This window comes from Scyliorhinus torazame, chromosome 1 (assembly GCF_047496885.1).
Source record: "Scyliorhinus torazame isolate Kashiwa2021f chromosome 1, sScyTor2.1, whole genome shotgun sequence".
Lineage (NCBI taxonomy): Eukaryota > Metazoa > Chordata > Chondrichthyes > Carcharhiniformes > Scyliorhinidae > Scyliorhinus > Scyliorhinus torazame.
In genome coordinates this window covers 269,191,481-269,216,905 of record NC_092707.1, presented here as the reverse complement: position 1 = coordinate 269,216,905, position 25,425 = coordinate 269,191,481, and the positions used below count along the sequence as shown (strand labels likewise).

General features: G+C 44.9%; 2 protein-coding genes and 1 pseudogene across 3 annotated transcripts in view; 1 reads left to right on the top strand and 2 right to left on the bottom strand.

Moving 5' to 3' along the window:
* Positions 1-2,615, bottom strand: part of LOC140421323 (shieldin complex subunit 1-like) — a 289,276-nt gene extending 286,661 nt beyond the window's left edge. The window contains exon 1 of the mRNA XM_072505973.1: positions 2,456-2,615. The gene's annotated coding sequence lies outside the window, so the exon portion shown is untranslated. The remainder of the gene's footprint in view (positions 1-2,455) is intronic.
* Positions 1-15,076, bottom strand: part of LOC140420392 (mitochondrial ribonuclease P catalytic subunit-like) — a 44,718-nt pseudogene extending 29,642 nt beyond the window's left edge.
* Positions 2,343-25,425, top strand: part of gpcpd1 (glycerophosphocholine phosphodiesterase 1) — a 93,724-nt gene continuing 70,641 nt past the window's right edge. The window contains exons 1-4 of one of the 2 annotated variants that reach the window (XM_072505945.1): positions 2,343-2,518; positions 11,286-11,356; positions 17,701-17,804; positions 18,384-18,472. In XM_072505945.1, coding sequence (XP_072362046.1) covers positions 18,424-18,472 — 49 coding nt within the window. In that variant the 5' untranslated portion in view covers positions 2,343-2,518; positions 11,286-11,356; positions 17,701-17,804; positions 18,384-18,423. The remainder of the gene's footprint in view (positions 2,519-11,285; positions 11,357-17,700; positions 17,805-18,383; positions 18,473-25,425) is intronic. The other variant, XM_072505955.1, reaches the window with a different exon arrangement.

Sequence of the window (25,425 nt, the reverse complement as noted above, 5' to 3'; positions counted from 1 at the left end):
TTACCACAACCTCTTTCTCACCTACATGCTATCCTACAACAATGTATCCAAAATGCAGCATCAATTTTCACATGTGCTACAACACCTGGTTCTATCTTGCCATTGCCTCCCTGTTGTGCACTGCCTCTAACTTCCCAGACTGGGAACTTCCGGAGCAGAAATATCCTCTATATGGTGACAAGGTAGAAGCCATTGTCTTTGGTCACCACCACAAACTCTGTTGCCTAGCCACCAACTCCATTCTTCTTTCTGACAACTGTTTGCAACTTGATATCATATCTGACCCCGAACTGAGCTTCCGCACATATATCCGCCCATTTCCACCTCCGTGACATTGCCAGAATCCAACACTGCATCTACTCCTGCAACCGCATTCGTACTTTTGTTACCACTTCAATGCAGTTCTGGCCGGCCTCCCATGTTCGACTAGTCCTCACGCAAAACACTGCAGCCCATATCAAAACTTGCATCATGTCCCATTCATTCATCACCTTTGGCTGTGCTCGCTGTCGCACAGGGGCTCCCAGTATTGCAAAATCTTAATTTTAAAAACATAACCTGTATTTAGATATCCCTCCATGGCCTCCCCCCATCTCCCCCAGCCCAACAACCCTCCGATATCTGCGTCCCTCCAATTCGGGCCCCTTGCAAATTCCCAATTTGAAATTGGTGGATTTCAGCTCTTGACATTCCTTCCATATTTCTCCTTGACCAAGTATCACATTTGGTTTGGTATAACATTCCTGTGATGCGCCTTGGGACATTTTACTTTGTTTAAAGGCAGTAGATAACCGCAAGTTGTTGTTAACACAAAGCTATTACGGGGGAGTGCTGAATTAGGCACGATGGCAAGTACTGCTCACAAAGAATATTTCATATCTATTTACATCATAGAAGATGGAACTAAAGGCACTGTTGCTAAGTTTGCAGATGATACAAAGATCTGTAGAGGGACAGGTAGTACTGAGGAAGCAAGGGGGCTGCAGAAAGATTTGGACAAGCTAGGAAAGTGGGCAATGAAGTGGCAGATGAAATACAATGTGTAAAAGTGTGAGGTGATGCACTTTGGAATGAGGAATTTAGGCATAGACTATTTTCTAAATGGTGAAATGCTTAGGAAATAAGAAACACAAAGGAACTTGGGAGTCCTTGTTCACAATTCTCTATTTAAAGTGCAGGTTCAGTCAGCAGTAGGAAGGCAAATACAATGTCAGCATTCATGTCAAGAGGCTAGAATACAAGACTAAGGATGTACTTCTGAGGCTGTATAAGGCTCTGGAGTATTGTGAGCAGTTTTGGGCCCCGTATCTAAGGAAAGATGTGCTGGCCTTGGAAAGGGTCCAGAGGAGGTATACAAGAATGATCCCTGGAATGAAGAGCTTGTCATATGAGGAACGGTTGAGGACTCTGGGTCTGTACTCGTTGGGAGTTTAGAATGATGAGGGGGGATCTTATTGAAACTTACAGGATACTGCGAGGCCTGGATAGAGTGGACGTGGAGAGGATGTTCCCACTTGTAGGAAAAAGTAGCAGAGGACACAATCTCAGACTAAAGGGATAATCCTTTAAAAGAGAGGAGGAGGAATTTCTTCAACAAGAATATGGTGAATCTGTGGAACTTTTTGCCGCAGAAGGCCAAATCACTGAGTGTCTTTCAAACAGAGATAGATTCTTGATTAATAAGGGGATCAGGAGTAATGGGGATGAGAAAAATATCAGCCATGATTGAATGACGGAGCAGACCCGATGGGCCGAGTGGCCTAATTCTGCTCTATGTCTTATGGTCTTCTAAATTACTCAAGTCTTTCATGGACCAAAACGAACACAAAGAGGAAGGCGTTATGTGATTCACGGTGAGCAAGAGTCACCACGCATGTATGAAATCGGAACATTGGTGGTGCAGTGGTTAGCACTGCAGCCTCACGGCACTGCGGTCCCAGGTTCGATCCCGGCTCTGGGTCACTGTCCGTAAGGAGTTTGCACATTCTCCCCATGTGGTCCCCACAACCCCAAAAATTTGCATGGTAGGTGGATTGGCCACGCTAAATTGCCCCTTAATTGGAAAAATTCATTGGATACTCTAAATTTTTAACAAAAAAATGTATGATATCGGAAATTGAAACAACAAAAAAGTCAGCTATGCCCCACAGAGACTCAGCATTTTTTTGCTCTCAAAATGAGGGAAGTAGGCTTGCAAATCACAAGCAACCTCGTCCTCTCTCCAGCTGACTCCCCGCTACCCCTCCCACGCCGGGAGGTCACGTCGGATAGATTGGCAGGTGGAACCCACCAATCAGCTCAAGGAAAGGCGAGCCGCCGACCAATAGGGGAGGATACGGGGAGGAGAGAGGCGGGTCTTCTGGAGTAGCTGCGGACAGTGTTGTAATCGAAGTTGTGGGTCCGACGAACGCAAGTGCCGTCTTAGATCCGTGCGCTCCGCCTCACCACGACCTACCTCTCAATATATTTTCCAACCTCCCCTGTCCGTCGAAGAATTCGGATTGATGACTTGCTTCAGGTAGGTTGCGGCGGGTATGAAGTCGGAGAACGAGAGGCTGCGGCTGCCGTCGTCGCTGGCGAGCGAACCGGTTTCAGGCGGTTCGGGTATTTCCGTTAGACCCGGCGCGTGGGCAACAAAGGGGGAGAGGGGGGTTGCGGCAGGAAGATTGCGGGTTGCCTTCCTCTCTCTCTCTCTCGCTCTCCACCCCCCCCCCCCCCCCCCTTGCTCCACGTCGACAAGCCCATACGGCATTGTGTTCTGCAGCCGGCTCTTTTTTTAAATATCAAAAGTGAAGGGTGGAGTGAAATTCTGCAAATCGATTGTTTAAAAAGAAATTGGGAGGGGGGTACATGTCGACGGGGGTCGCCACTGAAGTTCCAACGATCTCCTCCCGTACGTGATGATGCGGGTATTTTTTTGCTGTGTGTGTTTTTTGGGGGTCTTCTTGATAATTTGCACCAACCGACCAGAAACGAGACGGGATTCTTTCCACGTGTGGGGAGGAGCAACAATAAAGAGACTCTTGGTATCCAAATCCTTTTCAGATATTTTAACCCCCCCCCCCCCCCCCCCCCCCACAAAGCCTTTTCTAAAGAGCTCCATCCTTTCCTGCAGTATGGTATCTCCTGGGAAATTCAGCCCAAAAGCAGTTTGTGTCCCTGCATGAAATACCATTAACAATCCGGAAACCTTTACCAAGAAAATACACAATTTTTACTATTTGGTGCGAGTAATTCCATCAGGAGGAAGATAGTGTACTTGCTGCTGACTGGGTTATCCTTGTAAGACACTCTTGAACTGTAGTAGTATTTTGCTTGATTTAATGTTGGAAAATGTGTCCCAGGTCCCTTTGTGCTTTGAGAGAAATCAAATGCTGTTCCAAAGCAGTATTAGCAGAGGCAAGTGTCCTAGGTCCCTTGTGCTCAGAGAAATCAAATGCTGTCCAAAGCAGAGGTAAGCAATTGTGCAAAAAAAATGGATGCGGAGGGGATTACGAAACAAATTCTTGAACGTGAGACATCGCCAACTAAAGGCACAATACCTAATGCTATAAGGAATAGAAGCACGAGTCCGCCCCTTAAGCCTGCTGTGTCACTTATAATTGTGGCTGATCTTCTGCCTCAACCGCACTTTCCTGGCAGCTCCCGAAAACCCCTTGACTCCCTGAAAGACCAGTAGTTTGCCCATTTTGGACCTAAATATTCACAACAGTGGAGAGTCCTTGACCCTCTGGGCAGAGAATTCCAAAGATTGACAACCAAGGAATTTCTATTCTCCAACTTAAATGAGGGTCATGATGTAGAGATGCCGGCATTGGACTGGGGTGAGCACAGTACAAAGTCTTACAACACCAGGTTAAAGTCCAACAGGTTTGTTTCAATGTCACTAGCTTTTGGAGCGCTGCTCCTTCCTCGGGTGAATGAAGAGGTCTGTTCCAGAAACACATATATAGACAAATTCAAAGATGCCAAACAATGCTTGGAATGCGAGCATTAGCAGGTGATTAAATCTTTACAGATCCAGAGATGGGGTAACCCCAGGTTAAAGAGGTGTGAATTGTACCAAGCCAGGACAGTTGGTAGGATTTTGCAGGCCAGACGGTGGGGGATGAATGTAATGCGACATGAATCCCAGGTCCCGGTTGAGGCCGCACTCATGTGTGCGGAACTTGGCTATAAGTTTCTGCTCGGCGATTCTGTGTTGTCGCGGGTCCTGAAGGCCGCCTTGGAGAACGCTTACCCGGAGATCAGAGGCTGAATGCCCTTGACTGCTGAAGTGTTCCCCGACTGGAAGGGAACATTCCTGCCTGGTGATTGTTGCGCGATGTCCGTTCATTCGTTGTCGCAGCGTCTGCATGGTCTCGCCAATGTACCACGCTTCGGGACATCCTTTCCTGCAGCGTATGAGGTAGACAACGTTGGCCGAGTCGCACGAGTATGTACCGCGTACCTGGTGGGTGGTGTTCTCCCGTGTAATAGTGGTATCCATGTCGATGATCTGGCACGTCGTGCAGAGATTGCCATGACAGGGTTGTGTGGTGTCGTGGTCACTCCTGAAGACTGGGTAGTTTGCTGCAAACAATGGTTCGTTTGAGGTTGCGCGGTTGTTTGAAGGCAAGTAGTGGGGGTGTGGGGATGACCTTGGCAAGGTGTTCATCGTCATCAATGACGTGTTGACGGCTGTGAAGAAGATGACGTAGTTTCTCCGCTCCGGGGAAATACTGGACGACGAAGGGTATTCTGTCGGTTGTGTCCCATGTTTGTCTTCTGAGGAGGTCGGTCCGGTTTTTCGCTGTGGCGCGTTGGAACTGTCGATCGATGAGTCGAGTGCCATATCCCGTTCGTACGAGGGCATCTTTCAACGTCTGTAGATGTCTGTTACGCTCCTCCTCGTCTGAGCAGATCCTGTGTATACGGAGCGCTTGTCCATAGGGGATGGCTTCTTTAATGTGTTTAGGGTGGAAGCTGGAGAAGTGGAGCATCGTGAGGTTATCCGTAGGTTTGCAGTAAAGCGAAGTGCTGAGGTGACCGTCCTTGATGGAGACGAGTGTGTCCAAGAATGCAACTGATTTTGGAGAGTAGTCCATGGTGAGTCTGATGGTTGGATGGAACTTATTAATGTCATCGTGTAGTCGTTTCAGTGATTCTTCGCCGTGGGTCCAAAGGAAAAAAATGTCATCTATGTATCTGGTGTATAACATCGGTTGAAGGTCCTGTGCGGTGAGTAGGTCCTGTTCAAACTTGTGCATGAAGATGTTGGCGTATTGGGGTGCGAATTTGGTCCCCATGGCTGTTCCGTGCGTCTGGATGAAGAACTTGTTGTCGAAGGTGAAGACGTTGTGATCCAGAATGAAGCGGATGAGTTGCAGAATTGCGCCTGGAGATTGGCAGTTGTCGGTGTTGAGTACTGAGGCTGTTGCAGCAATGCCGTCGTCATGGGGGATGCTGGTGTAGAGTGCCGAGACGTCCATTGTGACGAGGAATGTTCCTGGTTCAACTGGTCCATGGGTGCTGAGTTTCTGTAGGAAGTCCGTCGTGTCGCGACAGAAGCTGGGTGTACCTTGTACGATGGGTTTCAAGATGCCCTCTATGTAGCCAGAGAGGTTCTCACACAGGGTCCCATTGCCTGAAACGATAGGGCGGCCTGGTGTGTTGGCCTTATGTATTTTCGGGAGGCAGTAGAGATCTCCAATGCGGGGAGTACGTGGGATGAGAGCACGTAGGGTGCTCTGAAGATCTGGATCCAAGGTCTTGATCAGTCTGTTAAGTTGGCGGATGTGTTCCTTTGTCGGATCTGCGGGTAACTGTCTGTAGTGTTCTTGGTTGTTCAGTTGTCGGTATACTTCTTTGCAGTAGTCCGTTCTGTTCAGTACGACAGTGGCCCCCCCCTTTGTCTGCTGGTTTGATGACGATGCTGTGGTTGGTCATGAGAGCGCGGATGGCATTGCATTGTGCTTGGGTGACGTTCGGGGCTGTCTTGTGAATGCGACTGATGAATCTGGCATTGACGCGACTCCTGACGGCTTGAGCATACATGTCGAGTCTAAGGCATTGTTAAATGAGGGTGGCTCAGTGGTTAGCACTGTTGGTTATCACTGCGGAGTCTGCACGTTCTCCTTGTTTCTGCGTGGTTTCCTCCGGGTGCTCTGTTTCTTTCCACAGACATGTGCATTAGGTTGATTGGTCATACTAAATTGCCCTTGGTGTCCAAAACGTTAGCTGGGCTTACGAGGGTGGGTTGGAGGTGTGGGCTTAAGTAGGGTTTTCTTTCCAAGGGCTGGGCCGAATGGCCTCCTTCTGCACTGGAAATTCTATGAATCCTGAGACTTGGTTCCCATGTTTTTTGTGTTTTCCCTTGTCCTATTAAGCCACTTCAGAGCCTTGTATATTTCAATGGCATCTCATATTCTAAACTACAGAAGGTATCGATCCAGTTCATGCATCCTCTTGTCAGGATAACCCCCTCTCCCCAAGTAGCCAATCTGCAGCAATGTATTTTGTAAAGTACTTTTAATGTGACAAAACACTTGAGGTCATCCACAGGACTATTATAAACAAAAGCTGCATACAGAAGAATGCAAAGTTCTGGATGGGGACCATTAATATTTGAGTAAGATTCTTAAACGAGGGTCGGAATTTACAATTTGGAGGATTGTTGACAGTGCAGTTCAGCAAGGGTGGGTGGTGGCTGAACTGGTTCTTCTAGGTTTAGGAAACTGGTAGATTTTGCTGTCTGCAGAAGTTTTTGTGGGATGGTTGATGAGCCTTCGACAATCATTTGCTAACAAGTACGATTATCCACGTAAGAAACTCCGATTACTGGTCATGGGTTCTGTGGATCTTTGCATGGCTGATGAGCCCGATCCTAGAACCGTATCTTTGACCGCACACTTGTCGTGTGTTTCCATGAGATGGGATTGCTCCTTGGACTCTTGGATCACTATTTCTTTCTCTGGTGCCTTTTCCAGGCCCCCGTCTTGTTTGGTGTCCTCAGAGAACCGTGCCTCATGGCTCCGAGGACCCGAGTTCGATCCATGTTACTGTCCATGTGGTGGAGTTTGCACATTCTCATGCATCTGCATGGGTCTCACTCCCACAACCCAAAAAGATGTGCAGGGTAGGTGGATTGGTACTCTAAATTTATAAATAAACAAAAGGTTCCTTCAAGTAGGTCTCTTCTGAACAACGGTCTACAGGTGTTGATGTCCATGTTGCATTTCTTGCAGTAGGCTTTCAGGGTGTCTTTGAAGTGCTTCTTGTTTGGGAGCCTTCCTTGAGCTGGGTGAAGAAGATTTGCTTTGGCAGTTGGGGCTCTGACATCCTAAGCGCACGTTCTGCCCAGTAGAGTTGATTTCTGATCATTGCCTCGATGCTGGTGCTCTTGTCTCCTTCAGGACACTAATGTTAGTACGCCTGTTCTCCCAGCTGATGTGGAGAATCCGTATCGTACAGCATTGATAGTGTCTCTCCAGAGCCTTGTGGTGGCGTGTACTTAGTCCCAAGTTTCTGAGCCGTATAGGAGAGTTGGGACAATAACTGCCTTGTGCATGAGGATTTTGGTGTCCGTATGAATGTCATCTTTTAACGTCCGGAGGAGGTGCTCGTGGATTGGATACGACGTTGGATCTCCCCATCAATGTCAGCTTTGGATGAGAGGTGGTTCCCCAGGTACGGGAAATATTCCATGTCTGGCAAGGTTACTCTGTTGGTTTTGATGGAGGGAGAGACCGGGCCTTGCCCTGGGGCGGTTGTTAAAGGACTTGAGGCTGAGACCGATTCTTCGGTATGCTGGGAAGGTGTCAAGAATGGCTTGGAGATGGCGATATCATCTGCATACTGAAGTTCCACACACTGTTTGTGTGGTTTTCTTGTTTCCGTCCATCCTGATGATGTCCACTCCACTGGAAAGCTCCTTCTTGACAAGTTGAAGGATGGTGGCAATGAAGATGGGGATGATGGCATCTTATTTCTGTCAGAGAAGACTGTCACCAACATCTTGTCATGAAATTAATGAAATGAAAATCGCTTATTGTCACAAGTAGGCTTCAAATGAAGTTACTGTGAAAAGCCCCTAGTCTCCACATTCCGGCGCCTGTTCGGGGAGGCTGGTACAGGAATTGAACCGTGCTGCTGGCCTGCCTTGGTCTGCTTTCAAAGCCAGCAATTTAGAAGTGGAGGATGTTGATTAATTTCTCTGGTCAACTTGCCTTTTACAGGGTCTTCGAGAGCATTTCTCGATTGACTGAGTCAAAAACCTTGGTCAGATCAAAGAAGGCAATGGTAGAGTGGTTGATGTTGCTCTTGACATTGCCCTTTAAGTTGTCGAGCAGTGAAAATATAAATATAATGTGAGGTTGTCCACTTTGACAAAAAGAATAGTAAAGCAGAATATTATTTAAATGGATAGACTAGAATGCTGTGGTACAGAGCAATCTGGATGTACTTGTACATGAATCACAATGATAGCATGTGGATTCACTAAGTAATTAGGAAGGTAGAATGCTGGGGTACAGTGGAATCCGTGTACTTGTACATCAATCACAATGATAGATGATTTGGAGTTGGGGACCAAGGGCAATGTGTCCAAGTTTGCGGTCGACACTAAGATAAGTGGTAAAGCAAAAAGTGCAGAGGATACTGGAAGTCTGCAGAGGGATTTGGATAGGCTAAGTGAATGGGCTAGGGTCTGGCAGATGGAATACAATGTTGACAAATGTGAGGTTATCCATTTCGGTAGGAATAACAGCAAAAGGGATTATTATTTAAATAAAATATTAAAACATGCTGCTGTTCAGAGAGACCTGGGTGTGCTAGTGCATGAGTCACAAAGTTGGTTAACAGGTGATTAAGAAGGCAAATGGAATTTTGTCCTTCATTGCTAGAGGGATGGAGTTTAAGACGAGGGAGGTTCTGCTGCAATTGTATAAGGTGTTAGTGAGGCCACACCTGGAGTATTGTGTTCAGTTTTGGTCTCCTTACTTGAGAAAGGAAGTACTGGTGCTGGAGGATGTGCAGAGGAGATTCACTAGGTTAATCCCAGAGCTGAAGGGGTTGGATTACGAGGAGAGGTTGAGTAGACTGGGACTGTACTCGTTGGAATTTAGAAGGATGAGGGGGGATCTTATAGAAACATATAAAATTATGAAGGGAATAGATAGGATAGATGCGGGCAGGTTGTTTCCACTGGCGGGTGAAAGCAGAACTATAGCGCATAGCCTCAAAATAAGGGGAAATAGATTTAGGACTGAGTTTAGGAGGAACTTCTTCACCCAAAGGGTTGTGAATCTATGGAATTCCTTGCCCAGTGAAGCAGTTGAGGCTCCTTCATTAAATGTTTTTAAGATAAAGATAGTTTTTTGAAGAATAAAGGGATTAAGAGTTATGGTGTTCGGGCCGGAAAGTGGAGCTGAGTCCATAAAAGATCAGCCATGATCTCATTGAATGGTGGAGCAGGCTCGAGGGGCCAGATGACCTACTCCTGCTTCTAGTTCTTATGTAAGTATTTGGATGGCAAAGTGAGATGGAATATAAAACTAGGAAAATCCTGCTACAACTGTACAGTGCATTGGTAAGAGTCCTGTGCGCAGTTTTGGCCTGCTTAATGAAGGAGTATAGTTGCATGCAGTTCAGAGAAGGCTTACTAGGACTCTTTCTCCCCCTCCCCACATTGTCATCCATGTCCGAAAGCAGCTAAGAATAGTGAGGAGTTTCTTCATGTCAACAAGTATAGTCTGGAAGAGGTAAAGTGTCTCTATGATTTTAGTGGTGTTGCCTTTTTACACTTTGTGTTCCACAAGCTGTTTCTTATATTGACCAAATGACTGCACAACAGTATGTTAGCTCAAAAACACAGTTTATTAATAACACAAGACTTGTATCTCTATGCAATCATACATGTGGCTCCATACTAAACTACACCTAACAACTAAGATGACCTTTACTTAACTTTGAGTGGCTGGCACTGTGCGAGACGCGGCCTTTATCCACGTGGTCGTTTGGAAGTTGTTGGGTTCATCCTTCAGGAAATGATCACGGGTCCTTGAACTTGGTTGTTCTGCTACAGTTGGTCGCGCACAGGCGGTCCCAAAAGAGACTGATCTCTAGTGCGCAGGGCTTTTTATCCTTCGTCTCTTTTGGGCGGTCCTTACTCCAGGTCCAATGGATCGATGGAGTTTTCGATTACCCTCATTGATCTCAGCCAATTAGGGGGCGGATACCTCGATGGCTGGGCGGGTCCTAGCTATCATTGTCCCAGGCACGTAGGCCTTTCCAAATAAGGGGGGGTGGTGCCGGTTAGTCTGCTGTCGTTGATGGTCCATAATGCGAATGCTATTGTCTTGGGGGAAATGGTAATTGATTCTCAATGGATGAAAGTTTCAGCCAAGTCTGGTTTCTTGCACAATCCACAGAGGCTGTGTACCTGTCTGTGTCCCAAATTGACCACAATTCCCATGGTCCTTTGATGGTGGCCATTTTACATGGCTACAGTAGTTAGCAATTGTGGAATCACCACAATTGGGAGTGCAGAAGGGGGCCATTCAGCCCATCTAATCTGCACTGACCCTTTGAAAGACCATCCCACTCAGGCCCAATCCCCTGCCTTAATCCTGCAACCCCACCTTAAAAGCAATTTTGGCATGACCAATCCACCTAAACTGCACGTTTTAGTAATGTGGGAGGGAACCTAGGCCCAATCCCACATCCTAATCCTGTAACTCCATTTTAAGGGACAGTTTTAGCATGACTAATCCACCTAACCTGTACACTTTAAGACTATGGCAGGAAAATGGAGTATATGGAGGAAACCCACGCAGATACCGAGAGAACGCACAAACTCCACACAGACAGTCACCCGAGGTTGGAATCAAACCCGGGTCCCTGGTGCTGTGAGGCAGCAATGCTAAACGTTGTGCCACCCAGATCATGAATTGGATGGTGAAGGACAGAGGGACACAATGTCCCTGTATGGACCAAGTACACTGGGAACAGGTGAAGAGAGAATGGAATCTCGTTTCTCATTAGGAACCAGAGTATTCCTAATTTAAAACCACTAGGCACGAAAGCAGTGAGGTCCAATCTTGAGCTGAAAAGTCCACTTCGTCTCAACTAAGTGCATGGTGCTTAATAGACTGTTGTGTTGCAATACGAGTCTGCAGCTTGGAGAGAACACTGAATGGGAGCCGGCCTCATCTTTAAGATGTTGTCTATCTGCTATTTTAGTAGAGATGCAAGGTGGCATTAATATTAATTTTGAGCATTTTATTTCACTTCACCTTTTAATACAGGTCTGGAGGTTTAAGAGCAATAACCGGAGAAAACAAGCCAGCATGAGACGACAGAGATCCAGCTGTATGCAGTGAGTGTCTAATGTTTATATAAACTAGATCGCAAAGATGTTATCTTAGTCAGAATAAGACTGCAACTATTGGTGTTTCAGCCAGCAGCACCCTCTTGACACTGGATGATACTTCAATTGTCAAATAAGATTGCTTTATACAGTTCTTCCAACAGCAGCTACATTTTAAATGTTTATACAGTTTCGATCAGCTAGCTCGTGGCACCCTAGGATCTTTAGTGATTTGCCATTAAACTCCACATTATGTCCAACCAGAAGTGTGTGAGACAGTACAATTTATCCTCAATGTTTCAAATGGGCACAGTTCCATGAATAACACAAGTAAAGTTAACATAATAGATGTGCATGTGTGATATTGGATAATTTTCAAGTTAGTCCACTTGCAGGATAAAATTGATGTGCCTGCTCGATTGGCTTAGACAAAATAAAAACACTTGAATTTAGTACAACTCTACTTTATTCAGAAGAGCTAGCTTAATCACAATTCCTGAAAATGTATGACAAAGGCAACTCTTATTACCCACACTAGTGAACGAGGCTGACCAGGCTACGATAATTTAGTGTGGATATCTTCTCCTCTGAGCTCGGGGATCTTCTGGGATTCCTGGGTTGTCGCTGACCCGTGTTCCAATATCCCTTTTTTAATCTCAGTTCTGCTAGTGTTGGCACATGATATACATGCACTTGGCCTGAGTGCTATTGTTTTAGATACGTGAATAGGATGGGAATAGAGGGTTACGGACCATGGAAGTGTAGAAGATTTTAGTTTAGATGGGCAGCATGGTCGGCGCAGGCTTGGAGGGCCGAAGGGCCTGTTTCTGTGCTGTACTTTTCTTTGCTCTTTGTAAGACAAACTCGTTAATAGAAGTAAACAGGCTGCTTAACTTGGGTGATTTAAACAAGATCAGTTGTCCTCCAAAATACTTGTCTGACCAGCTATTAGCCAATTATGGAGTTTGATGGTCTCTTTGCTTATCGTTCTTCCTGTTGCAAAGTTAACCTCTATTGTCTCGAAGTAGTGACATATTCGTAGCATAGACCTTTTGTATTCACATGATAAATATTGTAATTGGGTCATCATAAGAGTTCCGTTTAGCGAAAATGAGTTTCTGTGCTGTCTGGAGTGGTCCAGCAGACGGCCAATATCACTTCCAGCCAGGGCCTTGGTAGTTCTGGTTTTCGGCATAAATGTCTTTTTCTCCTCTGTCAGCCTGTCCACAGTGCTGCATGTGGATGCAACCATTTTCATGTGGTGCATTTCTGCTCATCTTTGTTCTGGTGTGTAAGATTTGTATTGGCAGTTGAACCGTGGAAACTTTCATCTGTATTCACCAGTAACGTGGCACATATTTTAAAATGTTTATTGAAACTATTAAATGTCAGAAAAGTTGTTTCAGCTTGTTGCTCCAATTTTCCATCATGTGGTGTGCTGGGTGTGGCTTCTCTTTTGACACGGACGTGGGACATTGAGATAGAAGGATACCATGAATGGCTACTCTTATACAATACGTTGATAGAAGTAACATAAACTTTGCCTGACCAGTCATGCAATTTCGGCCTACTACATACATACTGCACAAGAGATTTCCCTATTGCAACACCCATTGATTACTGCAGAAAACTGAAATCGCCGCCATGTAATCAGTAGTTTACATTCTTGTCCTGGAGGCACGTTCGTGACATTTTCTGTGGTTACAGCAACCTGGTTGAAACTGAATTTCACTATTTAATACAAAATCCACTAACTAATACAAAACCATAAACTATGCAAGTTATATCAGAAAGTTTGCTGTGTTACTTACACTCATTATAATGCCAGTATGGATATTCGAATCGAGGGGAAGTTAAACAAACCTGGCCAAACAGTTAAATCAGACTGGCTGACTGCTTTGTGGAATGCCTTCACTCAACCTACAAGCATGACTCCCAAACTGGGACTAGCGGTGTCGGTGGGCGGGAGGCAAGGTGAGACGCTGAAGGAAGTGGAAAAGGCATTATCGCAGCACAGTGATCAACTCACCTTGATGGGGAAGGAGTTGCAGAAGGTGATGGGAGACCAACAAGGGTCTGCGAGCCAAAATGGAAGACCTGGAAAACAGATCCAGACGGCAGAATCTGAGGATTGTGGGTCTGCTCGAAGGGGTGGAAGGCCTGAGGCCGACTGAGTATTTTGCCATGATGTTGACAAAGCTATTGGGGGAGGGGGACGATCCCTCTTGATATGAACTGGATCGGGCTCATCGGTCGTGGAGGCCTAAGGCGAGTGAGCCACCAAGAGTAGTAACTGTGTTTCCGTAGGTATAGCATGAAGGAGAAAGTCTTGTGCTGGGCAAAGCAGAAGCGCATGGTGCAGTGGGCTGGAGCTGGTATACGCATATACCAGGACTTTACGGTGGAGCTGGCGAGCCGCGTGAAGAAGGCACTACGTCAGCAAGGTGCGGTGCGGCATAGTTGAGGGTGACCTTCAAATCCAAGGACTTTTATTTTGGGGCGGCGGAGGAGTTTGCGAAGGCAGAAGGACTGTGGCAGTGCTGTATTTTCTATGTAATATGTAATTGAGAAATGGGACTGAGCGGGTCGTGTACCGATGTAGACTCATGTAACTTTATTTTTTCACTGTGTGTTGGTGTGTGTACTAAATGAGTTGACGCTGTATATATTTGGACAAGGGATGAGTTGGGACTTTCATTTGCAATGATGGTTCTTTGGGGCTTGGGTGTGTATGCTGGGGTTGTGTGCTAAAGGGGACATCTTTGTTTTCCTGGGACCGGACAAGGGGGAAGGAGACCCGGGCGGGAGCTTCCACGCCGGCCAGTGAACGGGAGTGAGGTGGGGGGAGGGGCTGCAGCCATCGACGCCTGGTGGAACAGGTTTCGGTGAATCTAGCCTGGGTGAAAAGTTGGGGGAAGGAACCGAAGTTGCGGGGAGGAATTTACAAGAGGAAGTGGAGGTGAGGAGTCTGGGGTGGGTGTCTACAATTCATGGGTGTCATTCACAGTACTCTTTCGGGGATTGGATGGTGTTGAATATTAGGGAGGGGGTGTTGGGGGGTGGACTATATATGTCAATGGTGACCATAGGCGATTCCTGATTCCTATTTCTTTTTTTCCACCTTGGGAGGTTTTTTATTTGGTGCTTATATTGTCAGGTGGGCCGTTGTTTGGGGTGGTGGGAGGATGAGGTCATTGTGGTGGGAGGATGGGATCATTGCTGTTAATAAGGGGATTGACATTGTATTCGTTACCGTTTACTGGTTGTTGGTGGGTGTAAATTCTGAAGAAAATGGAGAATAAAAATATTTATTTAAAAAAGCTTGACCCCCAAACTTCTTGTCGCTTGCCATTTCAACTCAGCATCTTGCTCTTATGCCCACATCAGTCCTAGGCCTGCTGCAATGCTCCAGAAATGCCCAACACAAACTGGAAGAGGGCGTCACCTCTTCTGATTAGGCACATTGTAGTCTTCTGGGCTCAACATTTGAGTTGAACAACTTAGCAAATTTCATCCTCCATCTTGACCCCACTTTTTTTTTGTTGTTTCTTATTTTTCAGTTCTCTTGGCCTGTCTCGACATAACCCACCCTGCCCCCAGGTGGTCATTGTTCAGTTTTGCTCCCATTGACACATTCTGATATCTTTTGCCACTAGTGGCATTCTTCATCCCTTCATGGCTTAATGGCACCATTAACACTTCCCTTTGTCTCGTGTCCACCGTTGCCATGACCTATCCCTATTCTATTTTGCCTCACCACCTCCACCCACTTCTCCGACTATATGATTCATTCATTTCTACCTTCAATTCTGCAGAAAAGTAGTTTGAGCTCAAAATTTTAACTTGTTTCTCTCCACCGATGCTGCCAAATCTGCCGAGTTTATGTTAGCAATGGCTACAATACTTAAAAAGTCAACGGTATTGGTCAAACGATTCCATCAGAGGAAAAAGAAAATAATACATCTAACTTCTCTATGCTTCAGTATATCTAATACTATCTTCACTCTAAATTGCATAGTATATTTGATATTCAATTGAAAACCGTAATTATTGGAAGGAAATTGGAACCTTCTTCATTCTCAAAGTGCACACACCCAAAATGTCAATGACATAGACATAGAACATACAGTGCAGAAGGAGGCAATTCGGCCCATCGAGTCTGCACTGACCCACTTAAGCCCTCACTTCCACCCTATCCCAGTAACCCCTCCTAACCTTTTTTGGTCACTAAGGGCAATTTACCATGGCCAATCCACCTAACCCGTACATCTTTGGACTGTGGAAGGAAACCGGAGCACCCGGTGGAAACCCACGAGAATGTGCAGACTCCGCACAGACAGTGATCCAGCAGGGAATCGAACCTGGGACCCTGGCGCTGTAAAGCCACAGTGCTAATCACTTGTGCTACCGTGCTGCCCAAGATCCCTGATCTTGATTCTAGCCGTCTAGACATGAATGCCAACATTATATTTGCCTCCCTAACTGCTGACCGAACCTGCACGTTAACCTTGGATATCTTGAACAAGGATTCCGAAGTATCTTTGTGCTTCTGATTTCCTAAGCCTTGTCCCATTTTAGAAAATCGTCTATGCCTCCATTCTTCCTTCCAAAGTGCATAACCTCTCACTTTTCCACATTGTTTTCCATCTCCCACTTAGCCCACTCTCCTTGCCTGTCCAAGTCCTTCTGCAGCCCCTCTGCTTCCTCAATACTACCTGTACTTCTGTATATCTTTGTAATATCTGTAAATTTGGCAACCGTGCCCTCAGTTCCTTCTTCCAGATTGTTAATATATTGTGAAAAGTTGTGGTCCCGACACAGACTACTGAGGCGCTCCACTAATCACCGACTGCCATCCTGAAAAAGACCCGTTTATCACCACTCTGCCAATCAGCCAATCCCCTATCCGTGCCAGTATCTTAGCCGTAACACCATGGATTATTCACTTATTTTAACAGCCAGCTATATGGCACCTTGCCAAAGGCCTGGAAATCTAAATGGATCACGTCCACTGGTTCTCCTTTGTCTAACCACCTTGTTACCTCCTCAAAGAATTCTAACAGATTTGTCAGACATGACCTCCCCTTGATGAAGCTGTGCTGACTCAGTCCTATTTTATCAGGCACTTCCAAGAACTCAATCTCATCTTTAATAATGGTCACTAAAACCTTACCAATGATCAAAGGCAGGCTACAATTTCCCATCTTTGCCTCCCTCCCTTCTTAAACAGGGGTGTTACATCAGCTGTTTTCCAGTCCTCTGGGACCCTCCCTGTCCAGTGATTCTTGTAAGATCATCACCAATGCCTCCACAAACTCCTCCGCTATCTCCTTTAGAACCCTGGAGTGTAGTCCTTCCGGTCCAGGTGGTTATGCACCTTCAGACTTTTCAGTTTCCCCAGAACCTTTTCCTTAATGATAGCCACTACATTAACTTCTTTTAAATTACTAGCTAGCTTAAACTCTTATTTAATCTTCTCCCCTCTTATTGTTTTTTTAGTTGTCCACTGCTCGCTTTTAAAGACTTTCTAATCCTCGCCACCTTGTATGTTTTTTATGTTGCTTTTATGCTATCCTTGACTTGCCTTGTCCTTCCCTTGGCATGTTCCCTCCCCCTTGGGATAAATTTCTGTTGTGCCTCCTGAATAATCCCCAAAACCCTTGCCATTGCTGTTGCACTGTCTTCCCTATTAGGCTCCCCTTCCCATCAACTCTGGCCAGCTCCTCCCTCTTGTCTTTATAGTTACCTTTATTCAATTGTTACAATTTATATGTCAAATTTCCTGGCTGCAGCTTAAATTGCAAAAAAAGTTACATTTCATAAATACAGCGGTAGAGTACTCTTCCTGTGATAGCATAATCTTCTGACTACCAGCAAGCCGAATATTAACAGTCATTTATTGCTAAAGTATTTTATCAAATTAAATGGTCTATTATCAAGTCAAATGGGATATAAGTTGACTGTTCAAGCCTGCCTGATTCCATGTGCTAACTTACCGGTACGTAAAGCATGCATTTCTAGGAAGGAAAATCGAGGTTTACTAATGCAAGTATGGCATTTCTTAGTTGAAAAGAGGGTCGACAGATACGCTGAGTATGTGCAGAAGCCTGATTTTTGGAAGTAAAAGTGGGGTTGTTTTGTATGCCAGGTTAACTTGTATGTACCAAATTTCGTTATTCTGAAAGCTCAAAAACTGTATACCAATAACGCTGAAGTAAAAGTGTGGAAAGGCATAAAGATATCTCATTCAGCTACAACCATTTGTTTTATAGCACCCAAATACAGATTCAGTAATTCCATGGCTGCCACCTTCATTTTGGCAATGATATTACAATACATTATCTTTTGTGCAGGTGGTGGTACTTTACTGCCGTTTGAGTAGTAACTCCACTGGTTACATGGCAATTTTGAAGATTTATTTTCTCAACTCTCTTCAACGAAAAGCTTGGATTGCTTTGTGAGTATTTGTGAAGGTTTAAATCAAGACACTGTTGGTGCTTAAGTAAGCTGTGATATTTGAGCAGTGCAGTAGAAATTATAGAGATTTTCTTCTACATGCTTACTGAGTAAGAGTATCAAAATTTCTAAAAAATGTTCTTTAAAAATAGTGTTGATTTTCAACAAGACAGAAGTGTGTTTCTTATTGATTTAGGAACGATAAATTGGAGATTTGATTTGCAATTGATTGCTGCATAATGTTGAGAGGATTACATTGCTTGCCCATAGGCTAATTGCCACAAAAGGTTTTGATGACCTGCTCTAACACCACTTAATGCATGAATATGGCTAAGTGGGAGAAACTTGACCTCAATTTGACTCCCCTCACAGCAATGCAGCGATCGAAGTTCAGTGCTCTGACAAGTGGAGGAACTTTGTGCTAACAGAGGATTTGGCAATCTGATGAGTAATTGGGTTCTAGTACCCTTTTGTAAACTAGTTCAGTAGCATTTGTCACCACAGGCAGCGCAACTTTTCCATATGTTAGTTTGAAAAGTTAGAATTGTAACAATTCCATTAACTTGTGTTTTTACTCTAGGTAACATCAGCCATTTAATCGTGCCTCGACATCGGCAAGCATGTCCACTTCACAGGTCACTTTCAAAATCAAGGGAGTTACACTTCCAGGTATTCCACCGAGGGGTTAAATGATGTGTTGAAATTGTTACACAGCTTGTAAATGTATTCGAGACTATGAAACTTCCGAATTAAATCTCTGATGTCTATGCATGTCTCCATCAGAAAGGGAACAAATGCCTATTCAGCAATTCCTTGTGTAGTATTAAATTTTAACAAAATAGTTCTAGTTTTACTTGCCTTTATAACCATTTTATATTTGAATTAATATGATCAGATTGTGTGGCAGACAATTATGCAATAACATTACTTTTGAGTGGAGCTGAATCACAGGGAAATAGTCTGGTAAATTGTTATTTGTGTGTGTAATAAAACAAGACAATTATTTGTCAGTGTTCTTAGTCACTCATTCCTTGAAATAACATATGTCATAGATGTTTTATTGTCATTTCTGATCATTGTTTCCATTTGTTTCTTTTTTTCCCCTTTAAATCTAGAGTACCCAATTTTTTTTTTTTTCCCCAGTTAGGGGCAATTTAGTGTGGCCAATCCACCTATCCTGCACATCTTTTTGGGTTGTGGCAGTGCGACCCATGCAGACACTGGGGAAGTGTGTGCAAATTCCATACGGACGGTGACCCGGGATCGAACCCAGGTCCTCGGTGCTGTGAGGCAGCAGTGCTAACCACTGGGCTGCCCTGTTTCCACTTGTTTCCTATATGGAAGTAGGAATATTTTTTTTTCATGCTAAATCGTGGTCGCCAATGTTTATTTTAACAGGCAGTACTTCTGTAATAGTATTGCCAAAGACATCTCTCTTTTTGTCCAGGTCATTTAAATATGAGTTTAATGCATTTGATCATAGGGCATTAAACTACATAGTGGGGTGGGGGGGGGGGGGGGGGGGGGGGAAAGAGTTCAGTTATATGGAGAATTAGAAAATCAAAGTTAAAGGAGAAGGTAGAAATGCAGATTAATGACAAGGACTTGAAGCTAGTTAAAAGAGCTGAGGGCTCAGGAGAGGTTTGTGAAGTTTCCAGACCACGTAATAAAGCAGAGTATAGAAGGTGACAGGAATCTAACTTCAAGCCAGAGTTGATTGCAAGGGGAACCTAGCAGGGAAGACAGTGGAACAGCAATGGCAGGACTTTTTGAGGATTATTTGGGGGCACAACAGAAATTCATCCTAAGTAAGAGGAAACATGCTAAGGGAGGACGAGGCATCCATGGTTGACCAGGGAAATCAAGGACAGCATTAAATAAAAGCATACAAAGTGGTGAGGATTAGTGGGAAGCCTTTTAAAAGCGAGCAGAGGATAATTAAAAAAGCAATAAGGGGGAAGAAGATGAAATGAGTGTAAGCTAGCCAGTAATATAACAGAAGATAGGAAGAGGTTTTTTTTCAATAAAAAAGTAAGAGGGAGGCAAGAATAGACATTAGACCACTGGAAAATGTGGCTGGAGACGTAGTAATAGGAAACAAAGTAATGGTAGAGGAACTGAATAGTTACTTTGCATCAGTCTTCACGGTGGAAGACACCAGTGGGATACCAGAACTCCAGGAGAATCAGGGGACAGAGGTGAGTGTAGTGACCGTCACCTAAGGAGAAGGTTCTGGGGAAACCAAAAGGTCTGAAGGTGCGTAAATGACCTGGACCAGATGGACTACACCCCATGGTTCTAAAAGAGATAGCTGAGGAGATTGTGGAGGCATTGGTGATCTTTCAGGAATCACCGGAGATGGGAGGGTCCCGGATGACTGGAAAATGGCTAATGTAATGTATCAGAGTGTCATTAAGACAGGGATAGATAGGTCCTTGATTAATAAGGGGATCAGGGGTTATGGGGAGAAGACTGGAGAATGGGGATGAGAAACATATCAGCCATGATTGAATGACGGAGCAGATTCGATGCGTCGATTGGCCTAATTCTGCTCTTCTGCCTTATGGTCTTATGATCATGCACAGCAGTGATGTTGGGTTGTTGGAGTCTCGATCAGTGACAAAAGTCAATTTGGGCACCCATTAATGGCAGATGTAGCACCTGTTTAAGAAGGGAGGGAAGCAGAAGCCGGGAAATTCTAGGCCGCTTAGTCTGACTTTGATCATTGGTAAGATTTTAGTGTCCATTATTAAAGATGAGATTGTGGAGTATTTGGAAGTGCAAGATAAGATAGGGCTGTCGGGACGGCTTCGTCAACGGGAGGTCATGTCTGACAAACTTGTCAGAATTCTTTGAGGAGGTAACAAGGAAGTTAGATAAAGGAGAACCAGTGGACGTGATCTATTTAAATTTCCAAAAGGCCTTTGACAAAGCATCGCATAGGTGGCTGTTAATTTAATAGCCCCTGGTGTTAAGGGTAAGATACTGGCATGGATAGACTATTGGTTGACTGGCAGAAGGCCGAGAGTGGGGATGAATGGGGTCTTTTTCAGGGTGGCAACCGGTGACTAGCGGTGTGCCTCGGGCGTCTGTGTTGAGACCATAACTGTTCGCAATATACGTTAACGATCTGGAATAAGGAACTGAGGGCACTGTTAAGATGGCAGATGATACAAAGTTGTGCAGAGAGACAAGTAGTACTGATAAAGCAGGGGGGCTGCGGAGGGAATTGGACAGACTAGGAGAGTGGGCAAAGAAGTGGCATATGGAATACAATGTGGAAAAGTGAGGATATTCACTTTGGAAGGAAGAATGAACGTATAGACTATTTTCTAAATGGGGAAATGCTTAGAAAATCAGAAGCGCAAAGGGACTTGGGAGTCCTTGTTCAAGATTGTCAATGTTAACGACCAGGTTCAGTCGGGAATTAGGAAGGCAAATGCAATGTTGGCATTCATGTCAAGAGGGCTAGAATACAAGAGTAGGGATGAACTTCTGAGGCTGTAGAAGGCTCTGGTCAGACTCTGTTTGGAATATTGTGAGTTGTTTTAGGCCCTGTATCTAAGGAAGGATGTGCTGGCCTTGGAAAGGGTCCAGAGGAGGTTCACAAGAATGATCCCCAGAATGAAGAGATTTGTCACATGAGGAGCAGTTGAGGACTTTGGGTCTGTACTCATTGGAGTTGAGAAGGATGAGAGGGGATCTTGTTGAAACTTGCAGGATACTGCGAGGCCTGGATAGAGTGGATTTGGAGAGGATGTTTCCACTAGTAGGAAAAATTGAAACCAGAGGGCACAACCTCAGACTGAAGGGACGATCCTTTCAAACAGAGATGAGGAGGAATTACTTCAGGCAGAGGGTGGTGAATCTGTGGAACTTTTTGCATTAGAGGCCAAATTACTGTATGTCATTAGACAGAGATAGATAGGTTCTTGATTAATAAGGGGATCAGGGGTTATTACGAGAAGACAGGAGAATGGGGATGAGAAACATATCAGCCATGATTGAATGGCGGAGCAGATTCAATGGGCCAGTTGGCCTAATTCTGCTCTTCTGCCTTATGGTCTTATGATCATGCACAGCAGTGATGTTGGGCTGTTGAAGTCTCAATCAATGACAAAAGTCAATTTGGGCACCTATTAAAGCTTATATATACCTTACTATTTCAAGAACTCTGAGCAGAACATTTGCATTGTTCTCGGAAAGATTATCTAGTAAAGACCAAACAGCCACTTCCTTCCAAAAAAGTGTGTTCATTGTTTTTTTTGTAAAAAAAAAAAAAAAAAAAATTTTGCAAAGAAAACCAGTTGAACAAACTTGGTAGAACCTTTCTCAAAAGCTCCTGTTGATTGCACAGTCCAATTATTCTCTGTGGCCGTGTGCTTGGTCTGGTAGCTGAAGCCTGCTCTGAAAGTGTCCTGAGAGACTGATGCAATAGTCTCCTAAAATTAGAAATCCTACATGTAATCCAAAGGCAATATATGGGTCTTTCACTCACCCATGATGCAGAAACTCCCAAATTAATGGCACTACCATGATTTTGAGTCATATTCGATAACATTCATTCAGAATCTGTTTTGTTTCTAGATTAGAGTATAATTTGTTGACCTACAAATCCAGGGCAAAGTATGAATATATTTGACTCTTAAGATATTAAAAGAAGTCCAGGACTCCTGTGGCAGTATGTACACGCGGTGGCTCCCGCTAGGGTACTGTACATTTGAAATGAAAAATTTTAGCCCAGTTTCTGGGAGCATTTTTGTTTAATAACCCACTTGATTAATGGAATAAGCTAACATAGGGGAAATGCCCGGCAGGACTATGGGGAAGAAGCTTGAATGCAGAAGTTTGTAGACTGAATCAGAGGCTTCATGGGGCTCGTCAGTGGAAAAAAATGGCACAGGCAGCTTCTGGAATTCCGGTCACTCCACTTGCAGCACCTTGGCGGTGAATTTGAGAAGCAATGGCGGATTGTATCAGGGACCTCCGCAAGTCGATGGAAGAGGCCCTGGCTCCTATTTGGTTAGTATTGGAGGAGTCCCAACGAGATGGTAAAAGCACATTGCACTGCGATACAAGGCATGACTGTGACTCTTTTGAGGCATAGCAATCAAATTGCACCTCTGGAAGTGGAAATTTCTCTGACTGATGTGAATAAAGCGCTGAAGGCCAAAGTGAATAATTTGGAGAATCACTCCAGGAGGCAAAATATTTGATTTGTCGGGGTTGTCAGATGGGGTGAAAGGCCCAATTCCCTCGGAATATTTTGAGAAGACATTGTGTGGGGGGGATTCGCGTTCCCTCCCGAGCTGTTTCAAGCCCACCGGACACTCAACAGAGGCGCCAGACCAACGAAGCACCGCAAGCAGTAATTGTGCCGTTTCATGACTTCCAAGAAAAAGAACAGCTCCTGAGATGGGTAAAGGAGCATCGTGACTATAACTGGGACGGCCGCGTCACCAGGCTTTTTCAAGGTGTTGGAGCAGTGCTGGCAAAGAAGCATGCAGCGCTTAACAAGGCCGCAGCCTGTATAAAAGTGGAGTCTGATTTGGGGTGGTCTACCCAGCGGTGCTCAGTGACGTTTGAGGGGAAAGACTTTTTTCTGATCCATATGGGGAGACTGATTCTTTTGTAAAAAAAAAAAAAGCATTGGTTGAGTGAGGTTTTCGAGCTGCTTTGGATGTTTTGGGAGGGGCGGGGGGAGAGGGGAATGTCGATATGGGGAGTTGGGATTCCATGTTCATGTTTTGCATTTTTAAAAATAAATTTAGAGTACCCAATTAATTTTTTTCCAGTTAAGGGCAATTTAGTGTGGCCAATCAACCTAGCTTGCACATTTGGGTTGTGGGAGCGAAACCCACGCAAACACTGGAAGAATGTGCAAACTCCACCCGGACAGTGACCCAGAGCTGGGATAGAACCTGGGACCTCGGCGCCGTGAGGCCACAGTTCTAAACCACTGCGCCACCGTGCTGCCTGCATTTCTTTGTTCTTATTTGGGTTGAGTGTTTCAAAAGTTGGACTTGGGTGGGGGGGCGGTTTAATGTTTTGGAGGCGTTTTGCTCTACTTGCTATAACTGTTATGGAAATATAGAGCTCCCCGTTGGAGTACATTTTGTGTCTTTCTTCTGTTAGTATCTTTCTTCACTCGAGGCAGGAGCTGCCTTGCTAGCTGAAGAGTTAACTAACTGGAGCGAAGTGATGGGGTGCCTGCAGCACATCATTAGTTTTGTTTTACATGAGTTTAGTGTTTTCATTCTGATTGGGGTAAGGTTTATTAGAAGTAGGTTTTGGTAGTTTTTGTTTGCCTTTTTTTCTATGTATTTGGATGTGGTAATGTGGGGGGGGGTGGCAGACAGGGATAGTTGCTGACATGACTGCATATTTTTATTTCTTTTGTCTTGCTAGTTTGGTGGCCATCTTGAGTGGGCCTGTTGGTTGCACTTTGTGTAAGATTCGATAATCCCTCTTGGTGGAAATTGCTGAGTCCAGATCAAAGGGGGGAGGGGGAAGAGGCACCAAATTAGTTTGGTCACCTGTAATACAAGGGGTTTGAATGGCTCAGTGAAAAGATCTAGGGTATTTGCTCACAATTTGAATGCTGATGTGGTGTTTCTGCAGGAGATTCATTTGCAGAAGAGGGAGGTGGGTGAAACAGTTTTTAATTCGAGCTTTGATGGTAGTGCCTGAGGTGCAGCAATTTGAATCAATAAAAGGTTTCAATTTTCTGCCACATATCTCTTGGGCCCTAATGGTGGACACAAGATTATTAGTGGATCCTTGGCAGGCACCTCCGTGGTCCTAGTTAATGTTTTGCATTGTTGGCTTTCATGGAGCAGATTTTTGTGGGGTGGGGGGGTTTTGCGAGGAATAAAAATAATTTTTTTCTCCCCTGTCCACACTCTATTGACTATTTTGTGGTAGGAAGGTCTCCCCTCCCTTTGGTGGAGAGGGCGGAGTATTCGGTGATTTGAGACCATGCCCCACCTTTTGTGAATTTTGTACAGTCTTGTCCTTCCCAACCTCCGCCATGAAGATTGGTTCAGCATATTTAACGGATAAAAGATCTTCCGAACGCATGTCCAATACTATTGAGGGAAATATTAAATTTAGTAAGTGCGTTTATTTCACTTCACCTGTGTTGTGGGAAACGCTTGAGGTGGATGTCAGGGGAGATAATTTCCTGCAAAGCACACATGGAAAGGACCGTGTGGAGTGGAGGAGCAGAGGCAGGTGGACCCCATCGGTCCTCGCTTGCCCCAATCCCGGAGTTGCTTGCAAGCAGGAGAAAGCTGCCGACGCAATTTGAATTGCTATCCGGTAAGACCATGATGCAGCTACATTCGAGGGGATATTTTATGAACACTGGATCTTTTAGCTCATTGAGCAGATAAGGGACTCGTGGCAATTTGGTTACCACCCAAGGTCAATGCGGCTTTTGAAACCTTTTATCGGGATCTGTATAGGTCGGAGAGTATGGCCAAGGCAGGGTTTTTGGATGGGTTATCCATCCCAATAGTGGAGAGGGCGAGACGGGTAGAGTTGGAATCCCCATTGGGCCCTGAGGAAATTTATGAAATGCATTTGGTTGATGCTGATGGGTAAAGCTCTTGGCCCTGATG